The sequence below is a fragment of the Cebus imitator genome, unplaced genomic scaffold (genome assembly GCF_001604975.1).
Source record: "Cebus imitator isolate Cc_AM_T3 unplaced genomic scaffold, Cebus_imitator-1.0 Scaffold394, whole genome shotgun sequence".
NCBI classification, from domain to species: Eukaryota; Metazoa; Chordata; class Mammalia; order Primates; family Cebidae; genus Cebus; species Cebus imitator.
The window spans coordinates 1,961,448-1,985,708 of NW_016107709.1; the positions used below are offsets into that span (position 1 = coordinate 1,961,448).

General features: G+C 43.3%; 1 protein-coding gene across 4 annotated transcripts in view; it reads left to right on the plus strand.

Moving 5' to 3' along the window:
- Window positions 1-24,261, plus strand: part of FRMD3 (FERM domain containing 3) — a 293,432-nt gene that overhangs the window by 216,984 nt on the left and 52,187 nt on the right. For all 4 annotated transcript variants that reach the window (XM_017508559.2, XM_017508560.2, XM_037731356.1 and 1 more), the window contains 6 exons: window positions 2,947-3,034; window positions 4,674-4,762; window positions 6,073-6,136; window positions 6,976-7,064; window positions 17,862-17,936; window positions 18,207-18,275. In XM_017508559.2, the coding sequence (XP_017364048.1) occupies window positions 2,947-3,034; window positions 4,674-4,762; window positions 6,073-6,136; window positions 6,976-7,064; window positions 17,862-17,936; window positions 18,207-18,275 (474 nt within the window). The remainder of the gene's footprint in view (window positions 1-2,946; window positions 3,035-4,673; window positions 4,763-6,072; window positions 6,137-6,975; window positions 7,065-17,861; window positions 17,937-18,206; window positions 18,276-24,261) is intronic.

Sequence of the window (24,261 nt, forward strand, 5' to 3'; positions counted from 1 at the left end):
AAAATTACAGACCAATATCCCTGATGAACATAAATGCAAAAATCCTCAACAAAATACTAGAAAATCAGATCCAACAACACATAAAAAGGAAATACCCCATGATCAGGTGTGATTTATCCCAGGGATGCAATGATGGTTCAATATACATAAATCCATAGATGTGATACATCACATACACAATTAAGGACAAAAACCACATGATCACCTCAATAGATGAAGAAAAAGCATTTGATAAACTTCAGCATCTCTTCATGTTAAAATCCTCAACAACCCAGGCATAGAGGGAACATTTTAACATAATAAAGGCAATATATGACAACTCCACAGCAAACATCATCTTTAACAGGAAAAAGTTCAAAGCATTTTCTCTAAGATCTGGAACAAGACAAAGATGCCCACTTTCATTACTCTTTTTCAACATAGTACTGGAAGTCCTTGCTAGAGCAATCAGGCTAGAGAAAAATGAGACATCCAAGTTGGGAAAAAGGAAGTCATATTATCCTTGTTTGCTGATGGTATAGTTTTCTGTCTAGAAAACCCTAAAGACTCTACCAAAAGATTCTTAGTTTTGATAAATGAATTCAGTAAAGTTTCAGAATACAAAATCAATATGCAGAAATCTGTAGTAATATACGCTGTATTAGTCTGTTTTCACACTGCTGATAAAGACATACCCAAGACTGGGCAATTTACAAAAGAAAGTTTGTTGAACTTACAGTTCTGTGTGGCTGGGGAGGCCTCACAATTATGGTGGAAGGCAAGGAGGAGCAAGTCACATCTTACATGGGTGGCAGCAGGCAAAAAGAGAGCTTGTGCAGAGGAACTCTCATTTTTAAAACCATCAGATTTCATGAGACCCATTCACTATCACAAGAATTGCAAGGAAAGACCCGCCTTTATGCTGACATGGGCAGTAGCAGGCTTGAGTGGAAGGTACCCTGTGTGTGCCTAGAACTGGTCCCAAATCAAGTTACTGATACATGCTGTATTAGTCATTCTTGCATTGCTATGAAGAACTACCTGAGACTGGGTAATGTTCAGGTTTAATTGACTCAGTACCACAGGCTGAACAGGAAGCATGGCTGGAAACTTACAATCATGGCAGAAGGCAAAGAGGAAGGAGGCACCTCTTAGGTGGTTGGAGCAGGAGGAAGAGAGAGCAGGGGGAGGAGCTACACGCTTGTAAACAACCTGATCTTGTGAGGACTCACTCACTGTCCCTGAGAACAGCAAGGGAGAAATCCGCCCCCATGATCCAATCACTTCCCACAGGGCCCATCCTCCAATATTGGGGATTAAAATTCAATATGAGATTTGGGTGGGGATCCAAATCCAAATCATATCATATGCTCTTCTACATGGCACATCCCATTCTTCCCTCAACCTCTGGAGGCTGATACATCAAATATAAAAATGAAAGTCCAACAGAGTCCACCAAACACTTAAGGAAACAGCTCCATGAATTAGAGACTCTTGAGTCAGCATAAAAAATGACCTTCACCAAGAAAGCAGCATTAATGCAGCCAACAAGATTGGGCCTTAATAGAAAGGAAGTGGTACCCTCAGAGGGATAAGAGGAATTCATGATCATGAGCTGAGAACAGGGTGCTATTTCAAAATCCACATAGATACTACATTGGAAATGAAATATTTCACTGATATTTAAAAAACATATCAATGAGAGAAGCAGCAGAATGTGCACATCTGAAGAATAAATTAGCAGGCTGGACATTTGAATTAAATAATTCAAACACAGTATCAAAAGAGATATAAAAAATTAAACAAAGGTTAAAAGACATGGAAAATCAACCTAGGCGTTTCAAAACCCATTTACTAGGGCCTCTCAAAGGAGATGAGAGTGGTGGAGGAAGTGGGGAAGGGAAGAAAAGAATCAAGAAATAGTTAAAGAAAGATATGCATTGTTGGATTAAAGGAATCTACACTGTGCTGATTATGATGAATAAATAAGGATTTTCCCTAGACGTATCACAGTGACTTCAGATGTATCAGTGTAGCTCCAGTGCTCTAAAGGTAAAGAGACTGTGAAAGGCTTTAGGGAGAAGTAGATGGGATACTATTTTGATTTAGAGGCATGAGGACTGTTCGCTGTCTGGAGGGGCTTGGGGGCAATCTATCTCTGGGGAGGAAGTTAAGTGGAGATAGATTTAATATTGCAATATAATTTTACATTTTGTAAGTAAAATGAATTCCTGTTGTTTTATTTAGCAAACTCTCGTTGTTAAATTACATAATTATCCTTGGGGAATGATTGAGATTCTCTAAAGTGCACGTAGGATATTAATATTAGTCAAAGTGGGGTCTTTGAAATGTTACATAATCTTTGTTTTGATGTTAGCCCTGAAAGGGCTTCATGGTCATCTATATTTGTAGCCCTTTTCTCCCTGAGGCCAAGACCTTGTTTACTACTTTGGAGGGCAGTGCTAGGACTAGTGGTTGAGATTTCCTTTAGAAATCCAGGGCTTTCTGTGGGATGGCTGACAATTCTTTTGGACCTGATGGCTCTGTTTAGGCTTGTTGATGGGGTAACAGGGTTGTGCATTTTCTACCCTGAGCAAGAAGGCATGCCATTTACCTGGATAATATTTTTAAATGAGCATAAAGAACAGATGCTGAGTTTTATTTTGTATTAAGATTGAATTTGCAAGGGCCTACTTATAGGTAACTTGATAACCTTGATTAACTGTACGGGTCACTGGAGTACTCAGAGTGCATGTGGGTTTGTTTTGGAACAATTAGCTAGAGAACAGGATCTCGGGTTCCTCGCAAAGGACTCCTTGTGGTGAGAAATAATGATCAGTCTTACCGGTTACTATTTATGTAAGGGTTTTTATTTAGCTTAGTACACCATACTTTATTGAATGAAGGGATTCCATGTTTCTATTCTTTTCCATTTTAACTTCCTGAACTTTTCTTGTGTGATTTTAGAGGGCAGAACCCACCAGTTGCTGAATTTAACTTGCTCCTGAAAGCTCACACTTTGGAAACCTATGGGGTGGATCCTCACCCGTGCAAGGTAACTGCCCCTCACAGCACAGCAGGTCACCATATTGGGATTGTTTTGCCCCAAAGAGAGTTCATCTGTGTGCAGGCCTGGTGGAGCCCTATTAAGTCTTTCCCACAGCCTGGCCCACAGACTCTCATCGGAAGGGACAACAGTGGGCTGCTCTTACATGTTTTGGCAGCTGATTTTCTCCACTGGAGTCTTTCAGTTGCTCACTGATTGCTATGTAGTAGCCACATTTTCCTAAATTAACATCCATGGATTCACTCATCAGATGAATGGTTTGGCTCCTGAGGAGTTACAGATTCCTGACACATTTACTTTCAAGGCCATTGCCAGAAACAATGCAGTCTTAAAAATTGGGAAGGTGGAAGAAAAAAAAAAAAAAGAAAGATTTCAAGTTGCATTTTGGCATCAGGAACACTTGTTTTTATTTTTTCCTTTATTCATATCTGACAGCGTTTTTCTCAAGGATGAAACACAGACTACTTATATCAGAATCACCTGGGCCTCACCCCGAGCTACTAAATCAGAATTCTGGGAGACAGCTGGGGAATCTGCCTTATTATCAAGCTCCCAAGGTGATAGTTGTAGATACATTTTCCAGAAACATTTCATTAAAGCAATGTTCTTCTTTCCATATGTTAGATTATGCATCAGCCAGACACTAGTCCTAATTCTAAAGTAAGCAATTATATCAGTTGGGCTCTTAAAGGTAAGTTTTTGAGTTTTAGTGGCACATTTCTTTTCCCAGGTTGGACTGCCTAATAGTATTTGGTAAAGCATTAGTCCTGTAGCTCTCAGCGCAGGATCCCCATTGGAAGCACCTGGAGAGCTTCATAAACACCTGCTTCCAGAACACATACCTCACCAATTACATCAGGATCTGTGGGGGTGGAGCCCAGGCTCCCCAGATGTTTCTAATGTGCAGCGAAGGTGGAGAGCCAGGGATACTTGCCCTCGCTGGCGTTTGCATCCTCTTGTGCTGCCTATACAATGTGTTGGAATATTTACCAGTGGCCCTTTCCTAGAATGATATTAATCCATTTATTCATTTCAGTGAATTAATTTTTATGCAGAAATTTGAACTCTATTTTATTTATTTCTTGGAGACTGACTTATCTTTGTGTTGTTATTCCTTTGCCTTTACTTATCTACAAGATGCTTAGTTTTCCTGGTCTAGGCTGGAAGCACAGTAAGCTTTTCTGGAGATATTTTTATACCGAAATTGCCAGAAATCCTGTGAAGGATTGAATCAAGATGAGATGCTCAGGGCTTTGGTTTTATCATGTTAGAGTGCTAATGGCAACCAAGAACAGTCTGCTCACGTTACAAAGCAGACCTAGAACACAGACAGCCCCAGAAGACGCTTGGAGGTAGGCACAGTGATTTGGGACTCTTTTATATTTTCCCAGGAGGTTCCTAGAGGGCAGAAGGTCCATTCCTTAAAGGGAAAAGCTACATATTCCTGGACTTTGCCCAGACTTTGAAAGGCCTGCTCTTAATTTCCATCTCAGAAACTTAGTTTATTGCTACAATCATTGGAATTAATCTGAAATGAACCTAGGGTGAGGGTAAATAAGTATATTGGTTGTCATTTATTTTATTTTCCTCAATCTAAACAGGTTTTTCTATTTTTTTTTTTTTTCAGGATTCAACAGGCACAACAACATTTTTAGGATTCACAGCTGCAGGCTTTGTGGTATTCCAGGGAAATAAGAGAATCCATTTGATAAAATGGTGAGTGCCTCTTTGGAAAATTGGCTTTCCGTTTTTCTTAATCTTGATTCCTCCATACCCTTTTTGGCTTCTTGGGCAAGTGTCAGTAGGATGCCTGGTATCCATTTCCTTGCCTGGGAGCTTCATCATAAAGGGATGTAACATCTAGGTTGCTTTTGGTGGAGACTTGAATTTGCCAAGCTGAGGAGTCAACTCAGGAGGCATGGGCTCAGGGGCTCTGCCTTCAAAGAGAGAAGTATCAATGTTTCTTTACCAGTAGCTTCTACTGCTGTGGCCAAGGGGGACACACGGGCGGGTCAGGGCAGGGTAAAAGTGTGAGTTCTCATGAACGACTAAGGACCCACTCTCCCCAAATCACTTCTTTCCACTCTCCTCCTCTATTGAATCCTGGGTGCAAACCCACCCTTTGTTATCCAGGGTATCCATGAAGATGCTTTTGGCAAAAGGTAACAGAAATGTCTACTCTGGCTTACAAATAAGAGGACTGATCAATTCACAAAGCAAACGTGGAACAGTTCTATGGTCTGTTAACTTAAATGCCAGGAAGGATTTAGGTCTGATTTTTTTGTCTCTGCCATCTTTGGGCAGGGGCATTGGTCCTGAGGCTCCTGTTCCTGAGATGGGTATGCATGGGACTGGCCTGCCCGTCTCCCCATGGCAATGCCCGGAGCCTGGAGGAGAGCAGCCCCTTCTATGTGTTCCCATTTCAAACAAGGATAACTTTTTCAGAAGCCCTGTAGGAGACTTGCTATATATCTAATTGGACAGAATTGGGTCACATGTTTCTATTTGAACCAGTCCTTGCTGAAAAGGGTGGGAATTCAAACATAAAAGAACACAATTCTTTTGTAAACAGGGAAAGCAGGAGTGAAAATTTTGCAGTGTAGTGGATTTGCTTTATGGAAATGGATGCGGAAGGAGGAGAAAGTCAGATACTGTGAATCCACATCAGTTCATTAACTGAATCTGAAATAACCACGTTCTTTCCACCTTGCTAAGTGGGCTGGGCAATTAATATTGTTTTGGTCATTATGTTCATGAACACTAGAGCTTCTTGGAAGAAAGATGCAGCCTGACCGTAAATAGAATAATTCTGAGCTGTGTATGGATCCTCTCTTGGGAAGAGAATTGCTATGTAATTCACTTGGGGCTTTTCGCTGCCCATTAGACCTTCACCAATGATAAGATAATATCTTGTTTCACTGCAGTCTGCTTGGCATTTGTGAGTCAGTCAGATTCCTGTGGGAAAGCCAGGTACCTTGGTTAGCTGCCACTTTTTTTCTTCTCACCCAGAGATTTTCTTTTCTTAGGCCAGATGTCTGCAAATTGAAGTTTGAAGGGAAGACATTTTATGTGATTGGCATCCAGAAGGAGGTCAGATACTGCTTTTTCTAACTGCCTGTTATTGTGCGTGTGTGAGAGATTCAGGAATTAAATGTGCCTTTAGTATTGTAGTCACTGAAGACCATGACTTTGAAGCGTATGATGTTAATGAAAGCTATACGTTGAAAATATTTTAGAGGTCAACAAATGAGTACTGGGTTTGGGCACTGAAGAATAAAATCAGTGTGCAATGCTGATTGTACACTCCCGTGTGGAGAACAGACTAGGATAGACTTTGGAAATAAAAGATGGAACCTCTCCCTACCTCTTTTTGCCAAGATACAGACATATGAAACAAAGAATATTTACAAAGCTAAATAGCAACAACCTGTGCTTGCTGGATTGTTATAAATAGAGCATATTAGCCTATTAATAAGGGAGTTACTAGATATAGGTTGTGGTGCACCAGAGAATGCATTGTGGGGAGACCATTAACAAAAGATTAAGCCTCAGAGCTAGCTCTAGAAGTCTGCAGGTTTTCTTGACATTAGTTTTCAACTCAAGTACTAGTTCCTCAAGGAGGGCAAATATGTTTTAAGGCTAATTCAAGTGTGATAGAGAGGTGGATGATGCCTGGAGTGTTGAGAAAGATTGTGAAGCTGATTTTTTATCAGAAACAGGACCTAGATACATTAGTGCTATCTGCAAAGGGTGAAGGAGGGGTGAATACCATGTCAACAATACTGTAAAGAACATAGCAATATGGTGTTACTTCAAGTCTGTGTGATAGGAGGCAGGATACAAAGAGGTAAACACCTGAAAAAGAAACCCCATGGAATATGTAAACAGTGCTGAACGCGCCTTTTCTTGTTTTGTTATTTTTTAATTAGAAAAAAGCCATGTTGGCATTCCATACTTCAACACCAGCTGCCTGCAAACATCTTTGGAAGTGTGGAGTGGAAAACCAGGCCTTTTATAAGTAAGTGGGTTTTATTCATTTAAATTATAGCTTTTAAAAGCACCCATGGAACTCTTTATGTTTTGCAAATGGAAATGGCTGCATGTTTATTTCTTTTAATACAATTTTTAAAATTATATTCAAGTAAATTAAAATTTTATGCACTGTTCAGGGTGACTCCCAGTGACTGCTGGCTTGTTAACCTGACCAAGTCCTGAGCTCTGTGCTGAATGTTTCGTATAGAATGACTGTGGACCACTGTGTGTGTGTGTGTGTGTGTGTATTTCAAATTGCTATTTCCACAAAATATGTGGCAGGATCAATTTTTGGTGCCCTCCTCTTCCTCCTCTCCCCCAAAGCAGACCTTGAGATAGAGTCTGATGCAAGCAGCTTATTTGGGATGTAATCAATGGACCTACCAGTCGGGGAGTGGGGGAGTGAGATTGGGAAGCAATATAAGGTACATTATTGAACAGGTCACTACTATGGACAACTGGGCTCAGATCGTCTTAGGAACTCTGGGACATGGTATAATATACCTCACAGCTCTCCTGCTGATGAGCAAAGAGGTGAGGCTGTTTATCTACTAATTCCCCATTCATTTTGGTTGAAGGCCGCTTTAGGGGCCAGAGTTAATACCCTCTGATACTTCTGGCTTACTCTGAGTATGGGTTGGATGTGCTTTCACAACCAGAAAAAGAGGCCTCTGGCAGAGAATTACCTGTGTTCATAGTAAGAAGGCTTCAGTGTATTGAAAACAGAGCCAAAGGTTTATGGGTGAATGCTGCCAGAGCCTAGGATGATAGAAATAGGTGCTGGACAAGACTTCCGAAACCATCCACAAAGCTCTCAGGTTTCAAAAGAAGTTCAAACTGAGATCTGTCCATGGAGCTCCATCTTCTCCTCCGAGAGACAGTTGCTGATCGGAAGGGCAGTGATAGTGACCAGCTAGGAGCCTAGTCCAGCCCCGCTCAGGCCATCAGCACCATACACCCTTGGACCTCTTCCAGGTGGCTTTTGCTCAGTCCCCCTGCCCCTCACAGTGAGATTCTATCTTGTTCATTAGACTCATCTCACTGAAAATGCTGTCTCTGAACCTCCTGAACTTTGGCTGATAAGAACCATTGGGAGAATGATGGCTTGGATAACGATTTCGAAACCAGTTTTAGCCACAGAATACTTTTCCTTAATCTGAAGTGTAGGCAAAGCCCAGTATGTAAAAGAGATAAAAAGAGAAGTTGTGGTTGTAGATGGGGCTTTGGTTGGGATTGGAGATTGAAGACTCTTTACTCGTTGCTTGTGGCTCCTCAGGAGCTTGAGTCAACAGTTGCCCAGGTTGCCTGTGCCTTTCCTAGGTTTATCACTGATATCCTCATGTCCCAGGAAACCCGTCAGTCCTGGGAAAATCCAGGAGCATAATTTGAACACCTCTGGGTGAGATGACCCACAAAATGCACACAGAGGGTTTGATGCTCTTAGTCTTTAGTTGGAGCCTGAATGTTTTTTATTTTGTTTTTAAAAAATTATTTTTAAAATGGAAATCTAATTCACATGCCATAAAACTTACTCCTTTAAAGTATACAGTTTCATAGTTTTTAGTGTAATTCAGAGTGATATAGCCATTATCACTATCTAAGTCCAGAATATTTTTATCACTCCCCGAAGAAACCAGATACTAATTAGCAAACATTCCCCATTTCATCCTCTCCCCATCCCCTGGCAACCACTAATCCACTTTCTGTTTTTACAAATTTACCTATTATAAACATTTTATACAAATGCAGTCATAAGCGATGTGGTCTTTTGTGCCTGTGGCACAAATGTCTCCAAAATCCACCCACATTATAGCATCTCTCAGTACTTTGTTCCTTTTTATGACTGAGTGATACCGTGTTGATTCAATAGACCACATTTTGTTTATCCATTCATCAGATGGTCACTGGGGTTGTTCCCTCTTTTTAGCTCCTGTGAGTAATGCTGCTATGAGCATTGGATTCACATTTTTGTGTGGACAGTTCTCTTCGGCATATACCTAGGATGGAACTGCTGGGTCATAGGGTAACTCTACATTTAGCTTTTTGAGGACCTGACACATTGTTTTCATTGCCCAAGGTTTTGGAACTCTTCTGTTCTTTATTTAATGAGATCATCTGGTTCCTGTCAAAGGATAACTTAGAGATGTTCAGTTAGTTATTTTCAATGAATATTTTCTTGCATATGAGGGAATTAATAAATGGAGTGAAGAAACAAGGCAAAAACAAAATCTATTAACATGATTTTATTACAGATATATATATATATCTGTACTAGATCTGATCTCTATTTTTCTAACCTGTATTTGTGATTTTTATTTAGGTTAAAGTTATATAACATAGGCTGGGCGCGGTGGCTCACGCCTGTAATCCCAGCACTTTGGGAGGCTGAGGCGGGTGGATCACGAGGTCAAGAGATCGAGACCATCCTGGTCAACATGGTGAAACCCCGTCTCTACTAAAAATACAAAAAATTAGCTGGGCATGGTGGCGCGTGCCTGTAATCCCAGCTACTCAGGAGGCTGAGGCAGGAGAATTGCCTGAACCCAGGAGGCAGAGGTTGCGGTGAGCCGAGGTCGCGCCATTGCACTCCAGCCTGGGTAACATGAGTGAAACTCCGTTTCAAAAAAAAAAAAAAAGTTATATAACATAAAATTAATTATTTTAAAGTATGCAATTCAGTGGCAAAGTATGTTTAGAATGTTGTCCAACCATCATTTCTATCTATTTCCAAACATTTTCATCAATCCCAAAAGAAAACTATACTCATTGAGCAGTTACTCTCCCTTGTTCCTTTCTCCAAGATCTTTATTGGATTGTAGATTTTTACATACTGGCATGTTAGATCTGTAATAGATTTGAGCTCTCTGAGGGCAGGAATTAGGTTCTGCTTTTCTTTTTATTTCCTGGAGATCTCAGGCATTGAAAATATGCTTACTAGCTCAAATTGAAAAGGCATGGTTCCTATCTTCAGGAGATTGTTATTTCATGTAGGAGACCAAGGGGGGAGGGGGAAGCTAGAGAGGACTCCAGAGGGGAGTGATGAGTCTGGCTGCCAGGGGAGGTAGGAGGTAGAAGAACCTTTTAGGTACAGGAAGGGCATCTCAGCTCCAGTAAGGTACCATGGCAGGAATGTAGAAGATGCATTTTGGGGGGCATGAGTGGCTACAAGTTTGGAGCAGAAGGTAGATGAGGTAGAAGAAGACGTGATAAGGGACCAGGAGGTCTTGGGGCCAGACACGGAGGACTTGACTGGCGTAAAAGAGGCAACAGAGGTGCAGTAGGTGTGGTTGATCGTTCTTGATGTGCAGACAGGCCTATGGGAGGGGTGGTACAGGAGAACACCCAGCAGACAGGCTTTCCTTTAGAGCCACATGGCAAGTCTTGCTTGGAAGGACTTTGGCAGAGCCTTGAAGATCCTTTAGTGAAATTACTGGGTCAATATCAAAGAATAACTTGGAGACATTTATTTGATATTTCACACACTTTGTTTCATCATATGTGAGGAAGTCAGTTGGGAGATGGAGTTAAATAAAGCCAAAAACAAAATTGAAAAGAGAGGAGAGAAAAAACCTGCAATCTGGGGAATGTGTTTTGAACACTTTATGTAAGCAGATTAGCTGGCAGCTAGTAAGGAAGCTATTCTGATAATTCTATCAGGAACTAGGTCAACCCGGCATGTCAGAGAAATCCCTTCCAGTCACTTGTGGATGCTTCAGAAGACTTGGAGAATTTAGCTGTGAGTGCAAATGACAGACTGTATATAGTTGACCAAGTCTTTGCATTGGCACTTTGGCTATAGTTAGCCAAGCTACCCTGCCTCTCATTCGACTTCGAAATCTGAATATTTGTAGTGATCTGAGATTTGCCTGAACATTTTGTTCTTCCATTATCCCATAACCATCCTTGTTCCTGAGGAAGGAGGGGACATATCACTTGTTCTGGCCCAGCTATGGGACCTTGGCCAGTTCAATTTAGCACTGTCTGGCCTTAGCCTCCTCCCCTGTAGAAGGAATGGGCCTGGGACTGACCTGGATGCATTTGCTTGCACCACTGGGGTGTAGCGTAATTAGTGTGAGCTTGGAAATCATGGGCTTGGTTCTAGATCTTGATTCTGTTGTTTAAAGCAGTGTGGCCTGGAACAAAGCTCTTAATCACTCGGAGCCTCATCTTTCTTTTTTATCTGTGAAATGAGGTTGAATTACCTGCCTTGCTGTGTTCAGTTCTGCCAGGCATATAAACCATTGATAAGCAGAAGCTGCTGCCCTATTACTGCCCCCTCTCCTAACGATGAGAGTATTTTGAACACCAGTTGGATGAAGAGCCCACTCCTTTTCATTTGGAAGGCTGTGACTCTGGTAACCTCAGGGGTACGCCTGCTTCCCTCACTGTGCCCACTCTTCCCCGGGCGGAGGTCCTGGCCCTGCTTCTAGTTCTGTCTCGCTGGCCCTGCATTTTAATGGTTTCAGCCATCAGAGCAAGGCCCCACTCTTGTTTCCTGGATGGTTTGTTCCATTTTTACTTCACGTGCAAGGGAGCGGGGAGGCCCCGGGGCCTCTGCTTGCAAATTCCCCAGTGTGCTTTTAGGACGTGACTGCGCGGCTGGTGGTCAGCTGGCCCAGAGCCGCAGATCTGTTTCGAAAGCCCTGGCTCTGAGATCTGCCTGGGAATGGAGCCCAGATGCAGAAACTGTGATTATTCCCGCCTACTCCAGACCCCAGGGGATCTCCAACACAGTCTTATTCACCATTCAGGAGCTTCCTTTATACCATGTGTGGTCTATCGTGGTGCTGCCAACCCCAGAGCTCACTGTTTGTGGGTGCTGGCTCACTGAAAGCACTCTGAATGCATTGAGAGATTCAGTGGCTCACTGATGTTTTCATGCACAGCATCCTTATCTCACATCTGCGTTTTGCTGTGTACTGGATGCATGGGTGAGGCTGAAATGACACTCTCTGTCCCCAGTTATTATGGAATTATGTGCAGGGGATAAAAGCAGTCCCTAATACATTTCTTATTCAGAGTTTGGTGTACATTTTGTCAAAGGAACGGTATTATGCTTGGTAGGTAGGAACCCAGACTAGCTTCCTAAACAGGTGCCTCTCATACTTTAATGCACACATGAATGAGCTGGGGAGCTGGTTAACATGTGGATTCTGATTCAAAAAGTCTGGGGTGGGCATGAGGGTCCTTTTTTTTTTCTTTTTTCTTTTGATTCGGAGTCTCGCTCTGTTGCCAGGCTGGAGTGGAATGGCACGGTCTGGGCTCACTGCAACCTCCGCCTCCCGGGTTCAAGTGATTCTCCTGCCTCAGCCTCCCGAGTAGCTGGGACTACAGGAGTGTGCCACCATGCCCAGCTAATTTTTTATCTTTATTTTTTTGTATTTTTGGTAGAGATGGGGTTTCACCATGTTGGCCAGGCTGGTCTCAAACTCCTGACCTCATGATCCTCCTGCCTTGGCCTCCCAAAGTGCTCGGATTACAGGCATGAGCCATGGCACCCAGCTGAGTCCATATTTTTAAATAAATTCCAGGGGATGCTGTACTGTGGGTCTTTAGACCAAGTGATACAGTTCTAAACCAGCAGTCCTGAACCCTGACTACATTACCATCACCTGGGGGAGGTTTTTAAAAACTATTAATACCAGTGCTATGGGTCCCTGCTTCCTGTCCCAGACCCAATTAAAGCAGAATCTGGGTCTTCACTAAAACTTGTGCACAAGCGTTCATGGCAGCATTAGTCATGATAGCCAAAAAGTGAAAACAACCCAATGTCCATCAGCTGATGAATGGATAAACAAAACATGGTGTCTCCATGCAATGGTATATTATTCAGCCATGAAAAGGAATGAAGAACTGATAGATACTACAACATGGCTGAGCCTTGGAAACAGTATGCTAAGTGAAATAAACCATTTACAAAGCACCATGTATTGCATGAGGCCATTGAAATGAAATATTTAAAATGGAAAATATATATATAGAGAGAAAGTAGATTAGTGATGGCTTAGGGCTGGAGTAGATGAGATGAGGAGGGGAAGCAGGGAGTGACTGCCAATACCCATTACGAGGACAGGGGGTTTCTTTCAGAGGTGATGAAAATGTTTTAGTATTAGATAGTGGTGACCAACTTTTGTAATCTATTTTTTAACTTCTTGAATTATATACTAAAACCCACCAAAGTGTACAGTCTAAAAGGGTACTTTATGGTATGTAAACTATGTCTCAACAAAGCTGTCATTTTGAGAAACCTGAATCTGGGATGAGGATCCTAAGTGTTGGCAGTGCTAAAAGCTTCCCCGTTGCTGCTAACCTGCAGTCGAGGGGTTAAGACATTGCGTTAGTTCAGTGATTCTCCCAGCAGGGTCCCTGGACCAGCATCAGCCCTCCAGAGAACTTGTTGGAAATGCAGATTCTTGTGCTCTTCCCCAGATCTACTGAATCAGAGACATAGACATGTGTTTTAAAAAGCCTTCAGGTGATTGTTGCTCACTAAAGTTTGAGAGCCAGTACGACTAGAGCATTGTTTTTTAAGTGCTGAAATCAGACAGACTTGGATTTGCAGCCTGGCTCCTGCAGCTTCTATGATGGGACCATGGTTAAGTGAGTAAGCCCCTGTGTGCCTCATTTTCCTTGGGTAAAAAATGTGGATTCCTTCCTCCTAGTAGAGAGCCATGAGGATTAAAAGAATTGTATATTAAAGGTGCTTTGGATGGGGCATTGCCCATGTTAAAGCCTCAGTAATAAATGTTGTTATTGTTATGGTTACCCCAGGAGCTCTAAACCATGACTTCAATGGGAAATTGTGTTGTTAATTCTATAGGTGGCCTCTTGAAGCACCACCCAGTCTCCCCTCAGTAGCTATCGTGACCTTTATCCAAGCCCCTGGAACAGCAGGTTTCGGAGGAGAAATTGCAGGTTGGGGAGAGGGGAGGCGTGCTCCTGTGGAGATGATCTGGATTTGTTTGTGAGGTCAGATGTTTGAGCATAGTCATACTTCTTGTGTTGGGACTTTGATGGGAGTTGGAGGTCGAAGTGGGAGAGGACAGGTGGAAAGGAAGAGAAGGCCGTAGGAGAGCAAATTGCTGTTCCAGTGAGGCTGTGAATTCATTGCTTTCTGTGGGAAGAATACTCTTCCCTGGGCTTGCCGTTGATGGGAGAATCTGGTAAACAGAGTGCTCAGGACATTTTGGCTAGAGTTACAGCTCTTTTATTTGCTTTCAGAGTGTTTAACATGGTTTTCTGGAACCTGCATAATTTAGAGGATTGGCTTTGGTAGCTTCATAGTGAGAAGGCAATGAAGAGGTTTAAGACTGATATTAGGGAGGGAGGAAGGTGGGAAGGAAGGCGGGGAGGGAAACTATTATATAATGATCAGCTATGACATTAGGTGCTTTCAAATCATTTACTCTTGTGTAACCCTCCTGAGAGTACTATGAAGTATTATAACACCCTCCCCCTTTAACAATACATAGAGAAACCGAGGCTCAGCAAAGCCAGGCAACATGACCAGGGTCACAGAACCAGACGTGAATAGGAATCAGGACCACTGTTCTTTCAGGTGAAATGTCACCTCTTGGGTCATCCAAGGAGAATTTGGGGGCACAGAGGTTCTCAAATGCAAGTGAACTTCTTGGAATCTCCTTAGGGTGCTTGATTAAAGTCAGACCTACTGAAGCAGAATCTCCGATGATCAAGCCTGACAGCCTGTGTTTTCAATACCTATTCCAGGTGTGCTGATGCCCAGTCAGGTTTGGGAGCTGGTACTCTGGAATTCATGTACTTTAACCCGGCCACCATTCTGTCTCCCCTGTTCACTCTCCTCCCACATACAGCCTTGTTTCCCAATTCACAGTGTATATCTGTCATTTGATGCTCGCAGAATAAACTCCCTGTTAAAATTCCATTGAATATCTCAACAGAAACACTCTGGGAGTTCACTTGAACATTTGGGAGGGCAGAGGATTCGTGGGAATGCCCTCAGGATAGTGTCCAGATCACCTGCAGACACTCCTCCAGGGGAACCCACTGCCAGAAAGAAGCACAGTCTTTTCTATCTGCTCATCCTGAGCAGACGGCTACTGGCCTTCTTTGTGAAATGTATCTTTTGACCTGCTTCTCTTGAGTCACTTTGAGGGCTTTTGGGAACCAGTGCTGATACTGAGACTTCCCAATACGAGGCCAGTCTGGGTTTGAGCGGTTGGTAGTGGCTTCCTCTTGGGGCCTGGAAGGGCCAGAGCTGAGGCCAAACTAGTGAAAAAGAGCCACTCCCTCTGCCCTGCAGGCCCTGAGTGTCCAGGAGGTTGACTAATGACTGCACTGGCTTCATGTGTCGCTTGGCACAGTGTTGTAGAATGGGCACAGTCTTCAGTTTGAATTTCAAAAACCCAATTAAGGAATTCAATCTTTTATTTTTTAGCTGACCACTTTGCCTCAAGGATCTTTAGGAACCTGGAATTAATATTATTATTATTATTATTATAATTATTAATTAATAGAAGCTTCTTTAAAGCTTTCTCTTCTCCCTACCTCTGAGGACTTGGGAGCAACCCTGCCAAGAAGATGGGGAGAGGGCAGAGGTGATTATCCTTTTCTCAGGCTTCAATAGATAAAGTGTCAGGCCCACAGCTCTGTAGGGATGGTGAGGAGTCTTAAGGGGTACAGATGGGCCAAGAGTGGGTATTTCCTCATAGGAGGAGGAGGGCACAACTGGGACCATCTCAATGTGGCTTGGTGGGGGTTTCTAGCCTCTTGAGTGGGTGTGATCTGGAAGGAAGCTCTGGCTAGTGCACTGCAGGGACCCCTCAAGGTGTGGCTCTCATGTACCCCTGTGAGTCCTCAGGTGTCCCGCACCGTCTTCTCTGAGTCCTTCCCTGACAGGATCCCCCTGCCAAGGCCTGTGCTCTCCCTGCCCGTCTTACTTTCCCTGCTTACTCTTTGTGGCCAGTACCCTTCTGTATCATCTTGGGCTGTTTACACAGGTGTGTGGGAAGGGGCTTCTTTGCAAAAGATTGTTACTATGGCTTTCCATTGGTCCTTTGATAAAGACCAAGATCCTTAACAGGGACATTTAAGGTCCGATCCTGGGAAACTGAATTCTGGCTCTCTGTCCAAGTTTGCCTTGTTCTACTTTGTACATCTGTACATAACTTTTCTTTATTAGGAAAAGAAAAAAAAATATGTGTGTGTGTGTGTGTGTGTGTGTGTGTGTGTGTGTGTGTAGTAATAATATGGGGAAATGTACATTGAGTCTTTTTAAAATGTATTTTAGTTCATTAATTTTTTTAGATTTCAATACCTTTTGGGGTACGAGTAGTTGATGATTACACGGATGAATTATATTGTGGTGAATTCTGAGATTTTGGAGCACCCGTCAGTTAGTGTACATTGCACCTAATGTGTAGCTTTTATCCCTGGCCCCTTACTACCTTCCCCTTTCTGAGTCTGTAAAGTCCATCATATCACTATGCCTTTGTGTACTCATAGCTTAGCTCCCACTTAGAAGTGAAAACATAGAATTTTTGGTTTTCCATTCCTGAGTTTCTTCACTTAGAATAATTGTCTTTTTAGTTCCCCAGATGTTTAGGCTGATGGCATTTGTGCCTGCTGGCTCTCTGCTGGGCATATCCACCACAGCTGACCACCATGCCCTGGTTAACACCTTCCAGCCCCTGGATCTCAGCTCAGCTGTCCCTTGCTCAGGGCACCCTCTCTGGCCCCCAGGCTCGATCAGCCATGTGTCTTTCCCATACTTACGTTGGTGTATGGAGCAGGGTTGGCACTCAGTTAAAAATTGCTGAGTGAATAAAGGACGCTTCAGGAGGCTCATGGGTGGGGATCACTATGCTGAAACTTCCCTGGCTCTGTGCATGTCTTTGCTTAGGATGCTACAGATCATATTGATTTCGTCTGTGTGTGTTTAAGATTTTGTGACTATCAATATTTTAAATGATACTGAACTCTCTGAGACCTGTTCCTTCTAACTTGTTGGATTTAATTGTACAAGGCTTAAAGTGACTGCTGTAGAGCCATCCTCAGCCGTCACAGTAATTTAGTGCCCTGTGTGCAGCATCCCAGCAGCCCAAGCTCTAGATTGCTTTTCAGAGTGTTGTTGTTTTGTTCTTATTTATGAGTAGGGCTTAGAGGTGCTGAATCAGTTCTTGGCTGGACAGCTTCTGCCTCGTGTATCTTAGTCATCTACCACTGTGGGTTCTTTTAAAGGGCACTGGGTCATAGTGACACAGAAGCCAGTGACCATTCCCATGGTGATGCGGGACCCTTGTTCCCTCACTTGGGCAATGCGCAGTGAGTTCTTCGTGGCATAGTGACCTCTGTTGCCAGGAAGCCATTTTCTGCTGCACTGTGGATACAGGAATAGGCAGCAAAGTGCCCTAATACTCATGAACTTACTGATACCATGTCAGAAAATTCCCTCTTCTCCATATCTTCAGATAGAAATTAGGGGAAAATTCTTTCTGATCATCACTGCCCAGTCTTTTTTGCAGGTTGTGACCCACTAATGAATAATGAAACCCAATATGTGGGTCATGAATTTAAAAAGAATGAAAGGAAATAGGTTAGAAAATATTACAATGCAATACACACAGTGAAAGTAACTATTGTTTGGTGAAGCTTTTCTTTTAGTTTGTGTGTGCAAATCCGGGCTGAGTCACGAGGTAAAGTACATTTCTTTCTTGCAGTCAAAATACCCCATCACCACAGCTCTATAGCATGTTGTAGGTGGACTTCCCAGTGTCCTTACACCTGTGCTTGCTTTTTCTTAAAGGTATGCAAAATCCAGTCAGATCAAGACTGTGTCAAGCAGCAAGATATTTTTTAAAGGAAGTAGATTTCGATATAGGTGGGTACCAATGATTCCATTTCAGTGATGGGGTGGGGATGGGGCAGCCACTTTCATTTCAAAATTTCACTTGTAAATAAGTGGCCTTTGGCTTGTGCCTCTATTTGAGTCTTCCATTTCCACTCCATTGCTCTCTTATGCTCACAGGGCACCCCTCATGCTTTCTGTAGCTGGGTCAGAACCCTGTGAAGTTAATAAAGATGCTTGTGCATACTCCTCCCATTCTTCCCTGAGTATGTGTGCATACACTTGTGTTTCTGTTTTTTGCAGTGGGAAAGTTGCCAAAGAGGTGGTGGAGGCCAGTTCCAAGATCCAGAGGGAGCCTCCCGAGGTGCACAGGTGAGTGGATGAGCACTCTGGGTTTCAGGTGGCTTTAAAAGCTGGTGATTCCAAATCCCCTATAACATCCCTAGTGACATCTGGCATTAGAGAAGGATATACCCACTTCCTTAGACATCACACTCAGATTTGGCTGGGCCATGGCATGAGCACAGCTGGGCTCCACTTTATGTTCTCTGTGGAGAGTCATTGATTAGGTCTGGAGTATCACCTGAACAAGCAGAATGCTGTGCCATTGCCTGGCCAAACTCTGTCATCTCAGCCTCTTAATCGCCCAGCAAAACTGTCATCTCATTCTCTTAGGAGTTCTCTCTTCCTGACTGCGTTTATCCTATTTGGCTGGTTCCTGTTGGCCTGACTTCAGGCTTACCTTTCATGGGGCCATTACTCTCTATGGCCATGCAGAAGAATGAAGGATTTAGTCATTGTTGGCTCAAGAGTACACACCTCCACTAAGGTGACAGTATGCAGTAATTCTTAAGAATCAGATCTTTACTTGCCATGTTGGACTTTACAACAACTCACACAAATTGTTGCCCATCCTAAACCTCAAATATGCTGCATATATAAAGTTGAACATTCTCGTCATGATGCCTCCCACTTTTTAAGGAAAGATCACCATGAGCTAAATTATTTAGGAAGTCACACACACACTGGTTTGCACCTTCCATTTCTTCCTCATCTTTGAAACCCAGAGGTAGTTTATTTATGCTTGGATTTGTCCAGTTTCCTCCATTTTCAGGGTGACTAAGTGGGCTGGGTGCCTCTCTACTCTGTCCCTTTGGGTTGTTGGGCAGGAGGATGCTGCGGTGTCACAGAAGTGTGGCTGAGCCAGCCTGGAGAAGCATCCAGATGGCACTTCTCTCCCACACTGAGGAGCAGAAGTGCAGTTGGCACAATACCTCATGTAGATGTGTAGAGAAGAAAATAATTCCTGCTTTGGGGTGACCTAGTGAGGAGCTGTAACATGAAAGTCTGCAAAACCAGTCTATTGCACTTTAAGAAGCAGAAGACTACAGGATGAGAGAGGCTGGAGCACCTTGGCTGCAGACACATTGGTACAATTCCTGAAAGTCTTACAGCCTGTCCACCAATGAGAAAAGTCTCATGGTTCCCTCCTCTTTCCCAAATTGTAGTTATTCAATGCAACAGAAATGAAGAGGAAATGATAAAACATATCATTTCATCCCTTTTGGAATCTTTGAACTGGAAATGACCTCAGGGATTGCCTAGTTTGATGGTTCTGTTCTGTAGACAAAGAAACTTGAGTCTCAGACAAGTTAAGTCATTTATCCAAGGTCCTAACTTTTTTGATGGCAGACCTAAGCCTAGAACTCCAGTGTCCTGCTGCTGTGTTCTCAGCTTTTTTCTCTGTAGCACACTGAGAACACCTGGCATTTTCTTAGAAGCTGGTACTAGAGGCAGAACTACCCCAAGTGGGTCAGCATGGATTTTATTCTTCCAGGTTGAAGGTCAAATGTTTGATCTTAAATGCTTGATGTTGAGGGAGTTCTCCTGACATCACAAACACAAAGCAGGAAACTTTTTTTTTTTTTTTTTTTACAAAGCAGGAAACTTTCAGAGAAACATATTCCAAAAAATAAGGCTTTTATGAGTGTCATAGTTACCGTCTATGGATGGTTAATGGGGTCAATAAAGATTTTTTTAAAATGCTTCTCTTGTAAATTGAGGTTTGAATCATTTATGGAAACCAAGGCTTTTTAGCCCAGGGTTTCTCAAATTGTAACTTGCACAGGGATCACCTTGAGATTCTGTTAAAATCAGATTCTGATTCAAGAAGCCTGGAGTAATGCTTCAGAGTCTGTAATTCTAACATGTTCTCAGATGATGGCCATGTGGCTGGTCCATGGGCCACACTTTGAGCAGCCAGGCTCTTGGTAACAGGTGGAAGGGTGAAGGGAGAAGGCTTGCTGGAATGAAGCACTTTTCTTGGAGTGGACTGAACCCCAGAGTGGGAGGAAAGTGGACACATGCTGAGGCAACAATCCACCAAATCATAGTTTCCCTTTTCTGGAATCTTCTAAAATCTCCCAACATACTACTGCAAACAAGGATTTAGGGGCTTGACACCTGCTTTGCATGCTCTTTCTCTTCTGCCTCCCCCCCGGGTATATGAAAGACTGTTGAGTTCACATCCTTAGGATGCCTCTGTGGTTCTTTGCAGCATCTCTCAAATCTCTGACAACACCAGGAAGAATTTGATTAATGTAATGCTGCAAAGCAACCACTGGGAGGAAAGGACCGTGTCTATCTTGGTCATCTCCATGTCCCCTAGCACATAACACAGTGCTTGGCACATAGTAGAGGTCAATATATACCTGTTGAATGAACACATGAACTAGGAGTACGGGAGGACAGCAGCACCTGTCATTTTCTTTGATGTGAGATCTGTCCAAGGTGCTGCCCCAGGGACCTCAACATCCCCAGAGACAGCATTGTGGTCAGAGCCATAGTGATGTGTGAAACCTGCATGCAGACAAGTCCTCCTTTCATACCAGTAGCTGGTTGTGTGGTAGGAATTTGTTCCTCTTGGACAACTGTTCTATTTTCAAATTATTTTGGCTTCTTTGAAGTTGCTGGTCAAAAGTGAGAATGTAGTAATAAGCTCTCCTCTTGCGGGCATTCAGAGATGATCATTAGTCTAGAATGGTGATGATAAGGCTTTAATGGGTGAATTTTCTTCACATTCTGAGATTCTACTCTTCAAATAATGGCAAGTTCACAGACACCTACATCTGCTGAGGTGTGTGTGTTTATGTGGAGAAACAAGCAGTCTGAGAAAACTTTCTCAGAATTTTTCTTTTTCTTCAAAAAGAGAAGCAAAAGCTAACTCTGATGGTATCTTGCTGGTCATTATTGATGACAAGATCCCCAAGCCAAACTCTCCTGAACTGGCCACTGGGTGACAACCATCTGCCCATTCCAGAGGCCCAGAGAGACAGAGGGCTGTCGCTTGGTGAGCCCAGGGATGGTTGTGTGAGCCACCAGGGCGTGGCAGCCACCACCAGGAAAAACTCCAGGGCAGCATTTGTTCTTGATACAAGCATCTGTGTAGGGGTCATGGGTGGGTTCTGATCTTAGCTGTGTTGCTTTCCAGCTGAATGGCCTTGGGTAAATCACTTCTCAGATCATGGGCTTACTCATCTATAAAATGAGATTTACATCACTTTGCCCAACTTCCAGGCTTTGTTATGAGTATTAAAATAAGGTGCTTTAAAAATTATAAAGTGCCATACAAATATGAGGTGATGACAATATTACTACCATTTCTCATCCAAAAATGAAAAACTGGAATATGACAGATACATTGACATTAAAATCTTCCAGATAGAGTTTATAGAGGCTGGCACTACTTGTTTTTATTCCAAGGAGAGATGTAGGAAGTCCAGGAGTCTCAGTTTAGTCACTGTTATATGCTACCATTTTTGAGTCCTGAGTCTCCCCTTATAAGCATCATTTAGTTGAGTTACATAATGTCAGTTTCCTTACCTGTAAATATGGTATTTTTCTTGCCTATCTTACAAGTACAATGAGCAAAACAAATGGGGTAAAGTATATCCAAACCACATTTGCCAATATTAGAATATAATCGTAGTTCCCAAAGGAAACATTTCTACTTCAATAGAGTTCCTAATAGCAGCTTCATTTGGAGACCATTCTGTCCTGGGAGTACGTGCATGAGTGGGCTGCAAAGTGGGCCAGACATTTTTGCTGAGTCATCTGATAGATGGGTTCTGAGATTGGAGAAACATGACACGTATCCTAGCCTGGCCTGGGGAGACCCCAGGCATAAACACAGTTACCTCAGGAGCTCAGGTGGAAGGGCAGAGTGGAAGCCGTCTGGGGCATCTGCACATACTTTAAAAAGACACAGTGGGACCTCATGTAGCCAGAAACAGGGGGATAGCAGTGGTAGTGAGCAGAGTCTCCTTTGGGACATTGCAGGCTAAATCACACAGAAAGGCAGTGTGGGGCACAGCAAAAGCCTTGGGCCAGGAATCAGATTATCTGGCTTTGAGTCCGAAGTCTGCCCTATAAGCCTCTTTAGTCATGTTACGTAAGCTCCCCGAGTCTCAGTTTTTCATCTGCAAATATGATATTTACCTTGCCTATCTTAGGGCAAGACACATTGGGAAAAAAAATGAGGTAATGCATAAACAAACCACTTTGCAAGTGAAAAGTGGAGGGCCATTCAAATTCTAATATTATATTTGTCATTAGTTCAATTGTGCTGGCAGGTTCTTGCTTTAAGTGAAGCCAGGATCAGTTGGCACCTTTAAAAAAGATTAAGGAGAGAATTAGGTAAGAAGGTATAATTTTTAGTTTAAAGGAGTTGGTAGATTTATTAGTCCAGTTGGGAAGTCATAACAAAATACCATAGATTGGGTGGCTTACAGACAACAGAAATTGATTTCTCATACTTCTAGAGGCTGGGAAGTCCAAGATCAAGACACTAGTGGATTCAATATCTGGCAAGGGCCTGGTTTCTCATAGACGGTGCCTTCTTGCTGTGTCTGCACATGGCAGAAGGGGGAACAAGCTCTCTCAGACCCCTTTTATAAGGATACTAATTCTATTCATGTGATCGTGACCTAATCACCTCCTGAAGGCCCCACGTCTTAATACCATTACATTGGAGATTAGTTCAACGAGTGAATTTTAAGGGGATACAGACACTCAGGCCATTGCAGTAGGGAAGGGTGGGAGACTTGGCATGTTGTTTTCTAATTTTGTTGACTCTTTCCCCCATGCTGTCCAGGGAAATTCCTAGCTGTATCCACCTTTGGGTTTAACTGAGTCTTACACTTATCAGGGAAGAAATGTTCTTCTTTGAGTAATAATATTGGAGAGTCTCAGTGTTATAATCCAAAGCAGGAGTCATCTGGTCTACGAGGCACGCCCTATATGCCCCTGTCCCTGGCCATGACCCTCTGCTACCACAGAGCAGCAGGAGCCTGTGAATGTAGGGGCTGAGCTGGCATCCTTCTGGCCATCCAGTGCCAAGGCAGGCTCACTCCTGGGTATCAGCCTGGTGAGCCCAGCCTGTCTTAAAGCTATGCAGTTGTCTGGACATTGCTAGTTGTGGGGTGGGGCAGCAAGATGGCTTGGTATCTCCAGCTGAAGAATGTTGGAAGGAGGGCTGATGGGGAGCAAAATAAGCTTATAAAGGTCCACCAAGGGCTCATCACTGTGTCATAAGCAGTGATTCCTGGGGATAGGAACAGCAGCCAGCTCAGCTGGCATGGACAGTCAGAGGTGGAGCAGATCAATTCAGAATTGCTTGGGAAAGAATGGATGGATGGGCTTTTCAGAGGTCAGAAGCTAACAGGAATGACCATATGTTGTGCTTCAAAGAGCTAGAATCATAGTCACAATATGACAACTCTTCACAATAAAAGAGGAAACTGCTCATGGGAAATTTTAATCCTTCCCTCTCTCCCTCCCCTCCTTCCTTCTGTAAATATTTCTCTGTCTATGATTCTTTCCCTGTTTTTTACAGGGAAAGCACTGTGCTCACCAGAACATGCTGCAGGCATTGCTTCTCTTGGAAAGTCATCCCTGGCTTTGTCCTCACCCACATAGGATTAGGTCCCCTCCTTTGTGTTCCCATGGGACCCTGGCTATCAGTCACCTTCATGAGAGACATGGTGTTCCAGCTGTGACTACAGCACGTTAAGGAGTCATGAGGCCGGGTGCGGTATCTCATGCCTGTAATCCCAGCACTTTGGGAAGCTGAAGTGGGCGGATCACCTTAGGTCAGGAGTTCGAGACCAGCCTGGCCAACATGGTAAAACCCTGTCTCTACTAAAAATACAAAAATTAGCTGTGCACGGTGGCGAGTACCTGTAATCCTAGCTACTCAGGAGGCTGAGGCAGGAGAATCACTTGAACCCAGGAGGCGAAGGTTGTTGTGAGCTGAGATCACTCCATCGCACTCCAGCCTGGGTGACAGAGCGAGACTCTT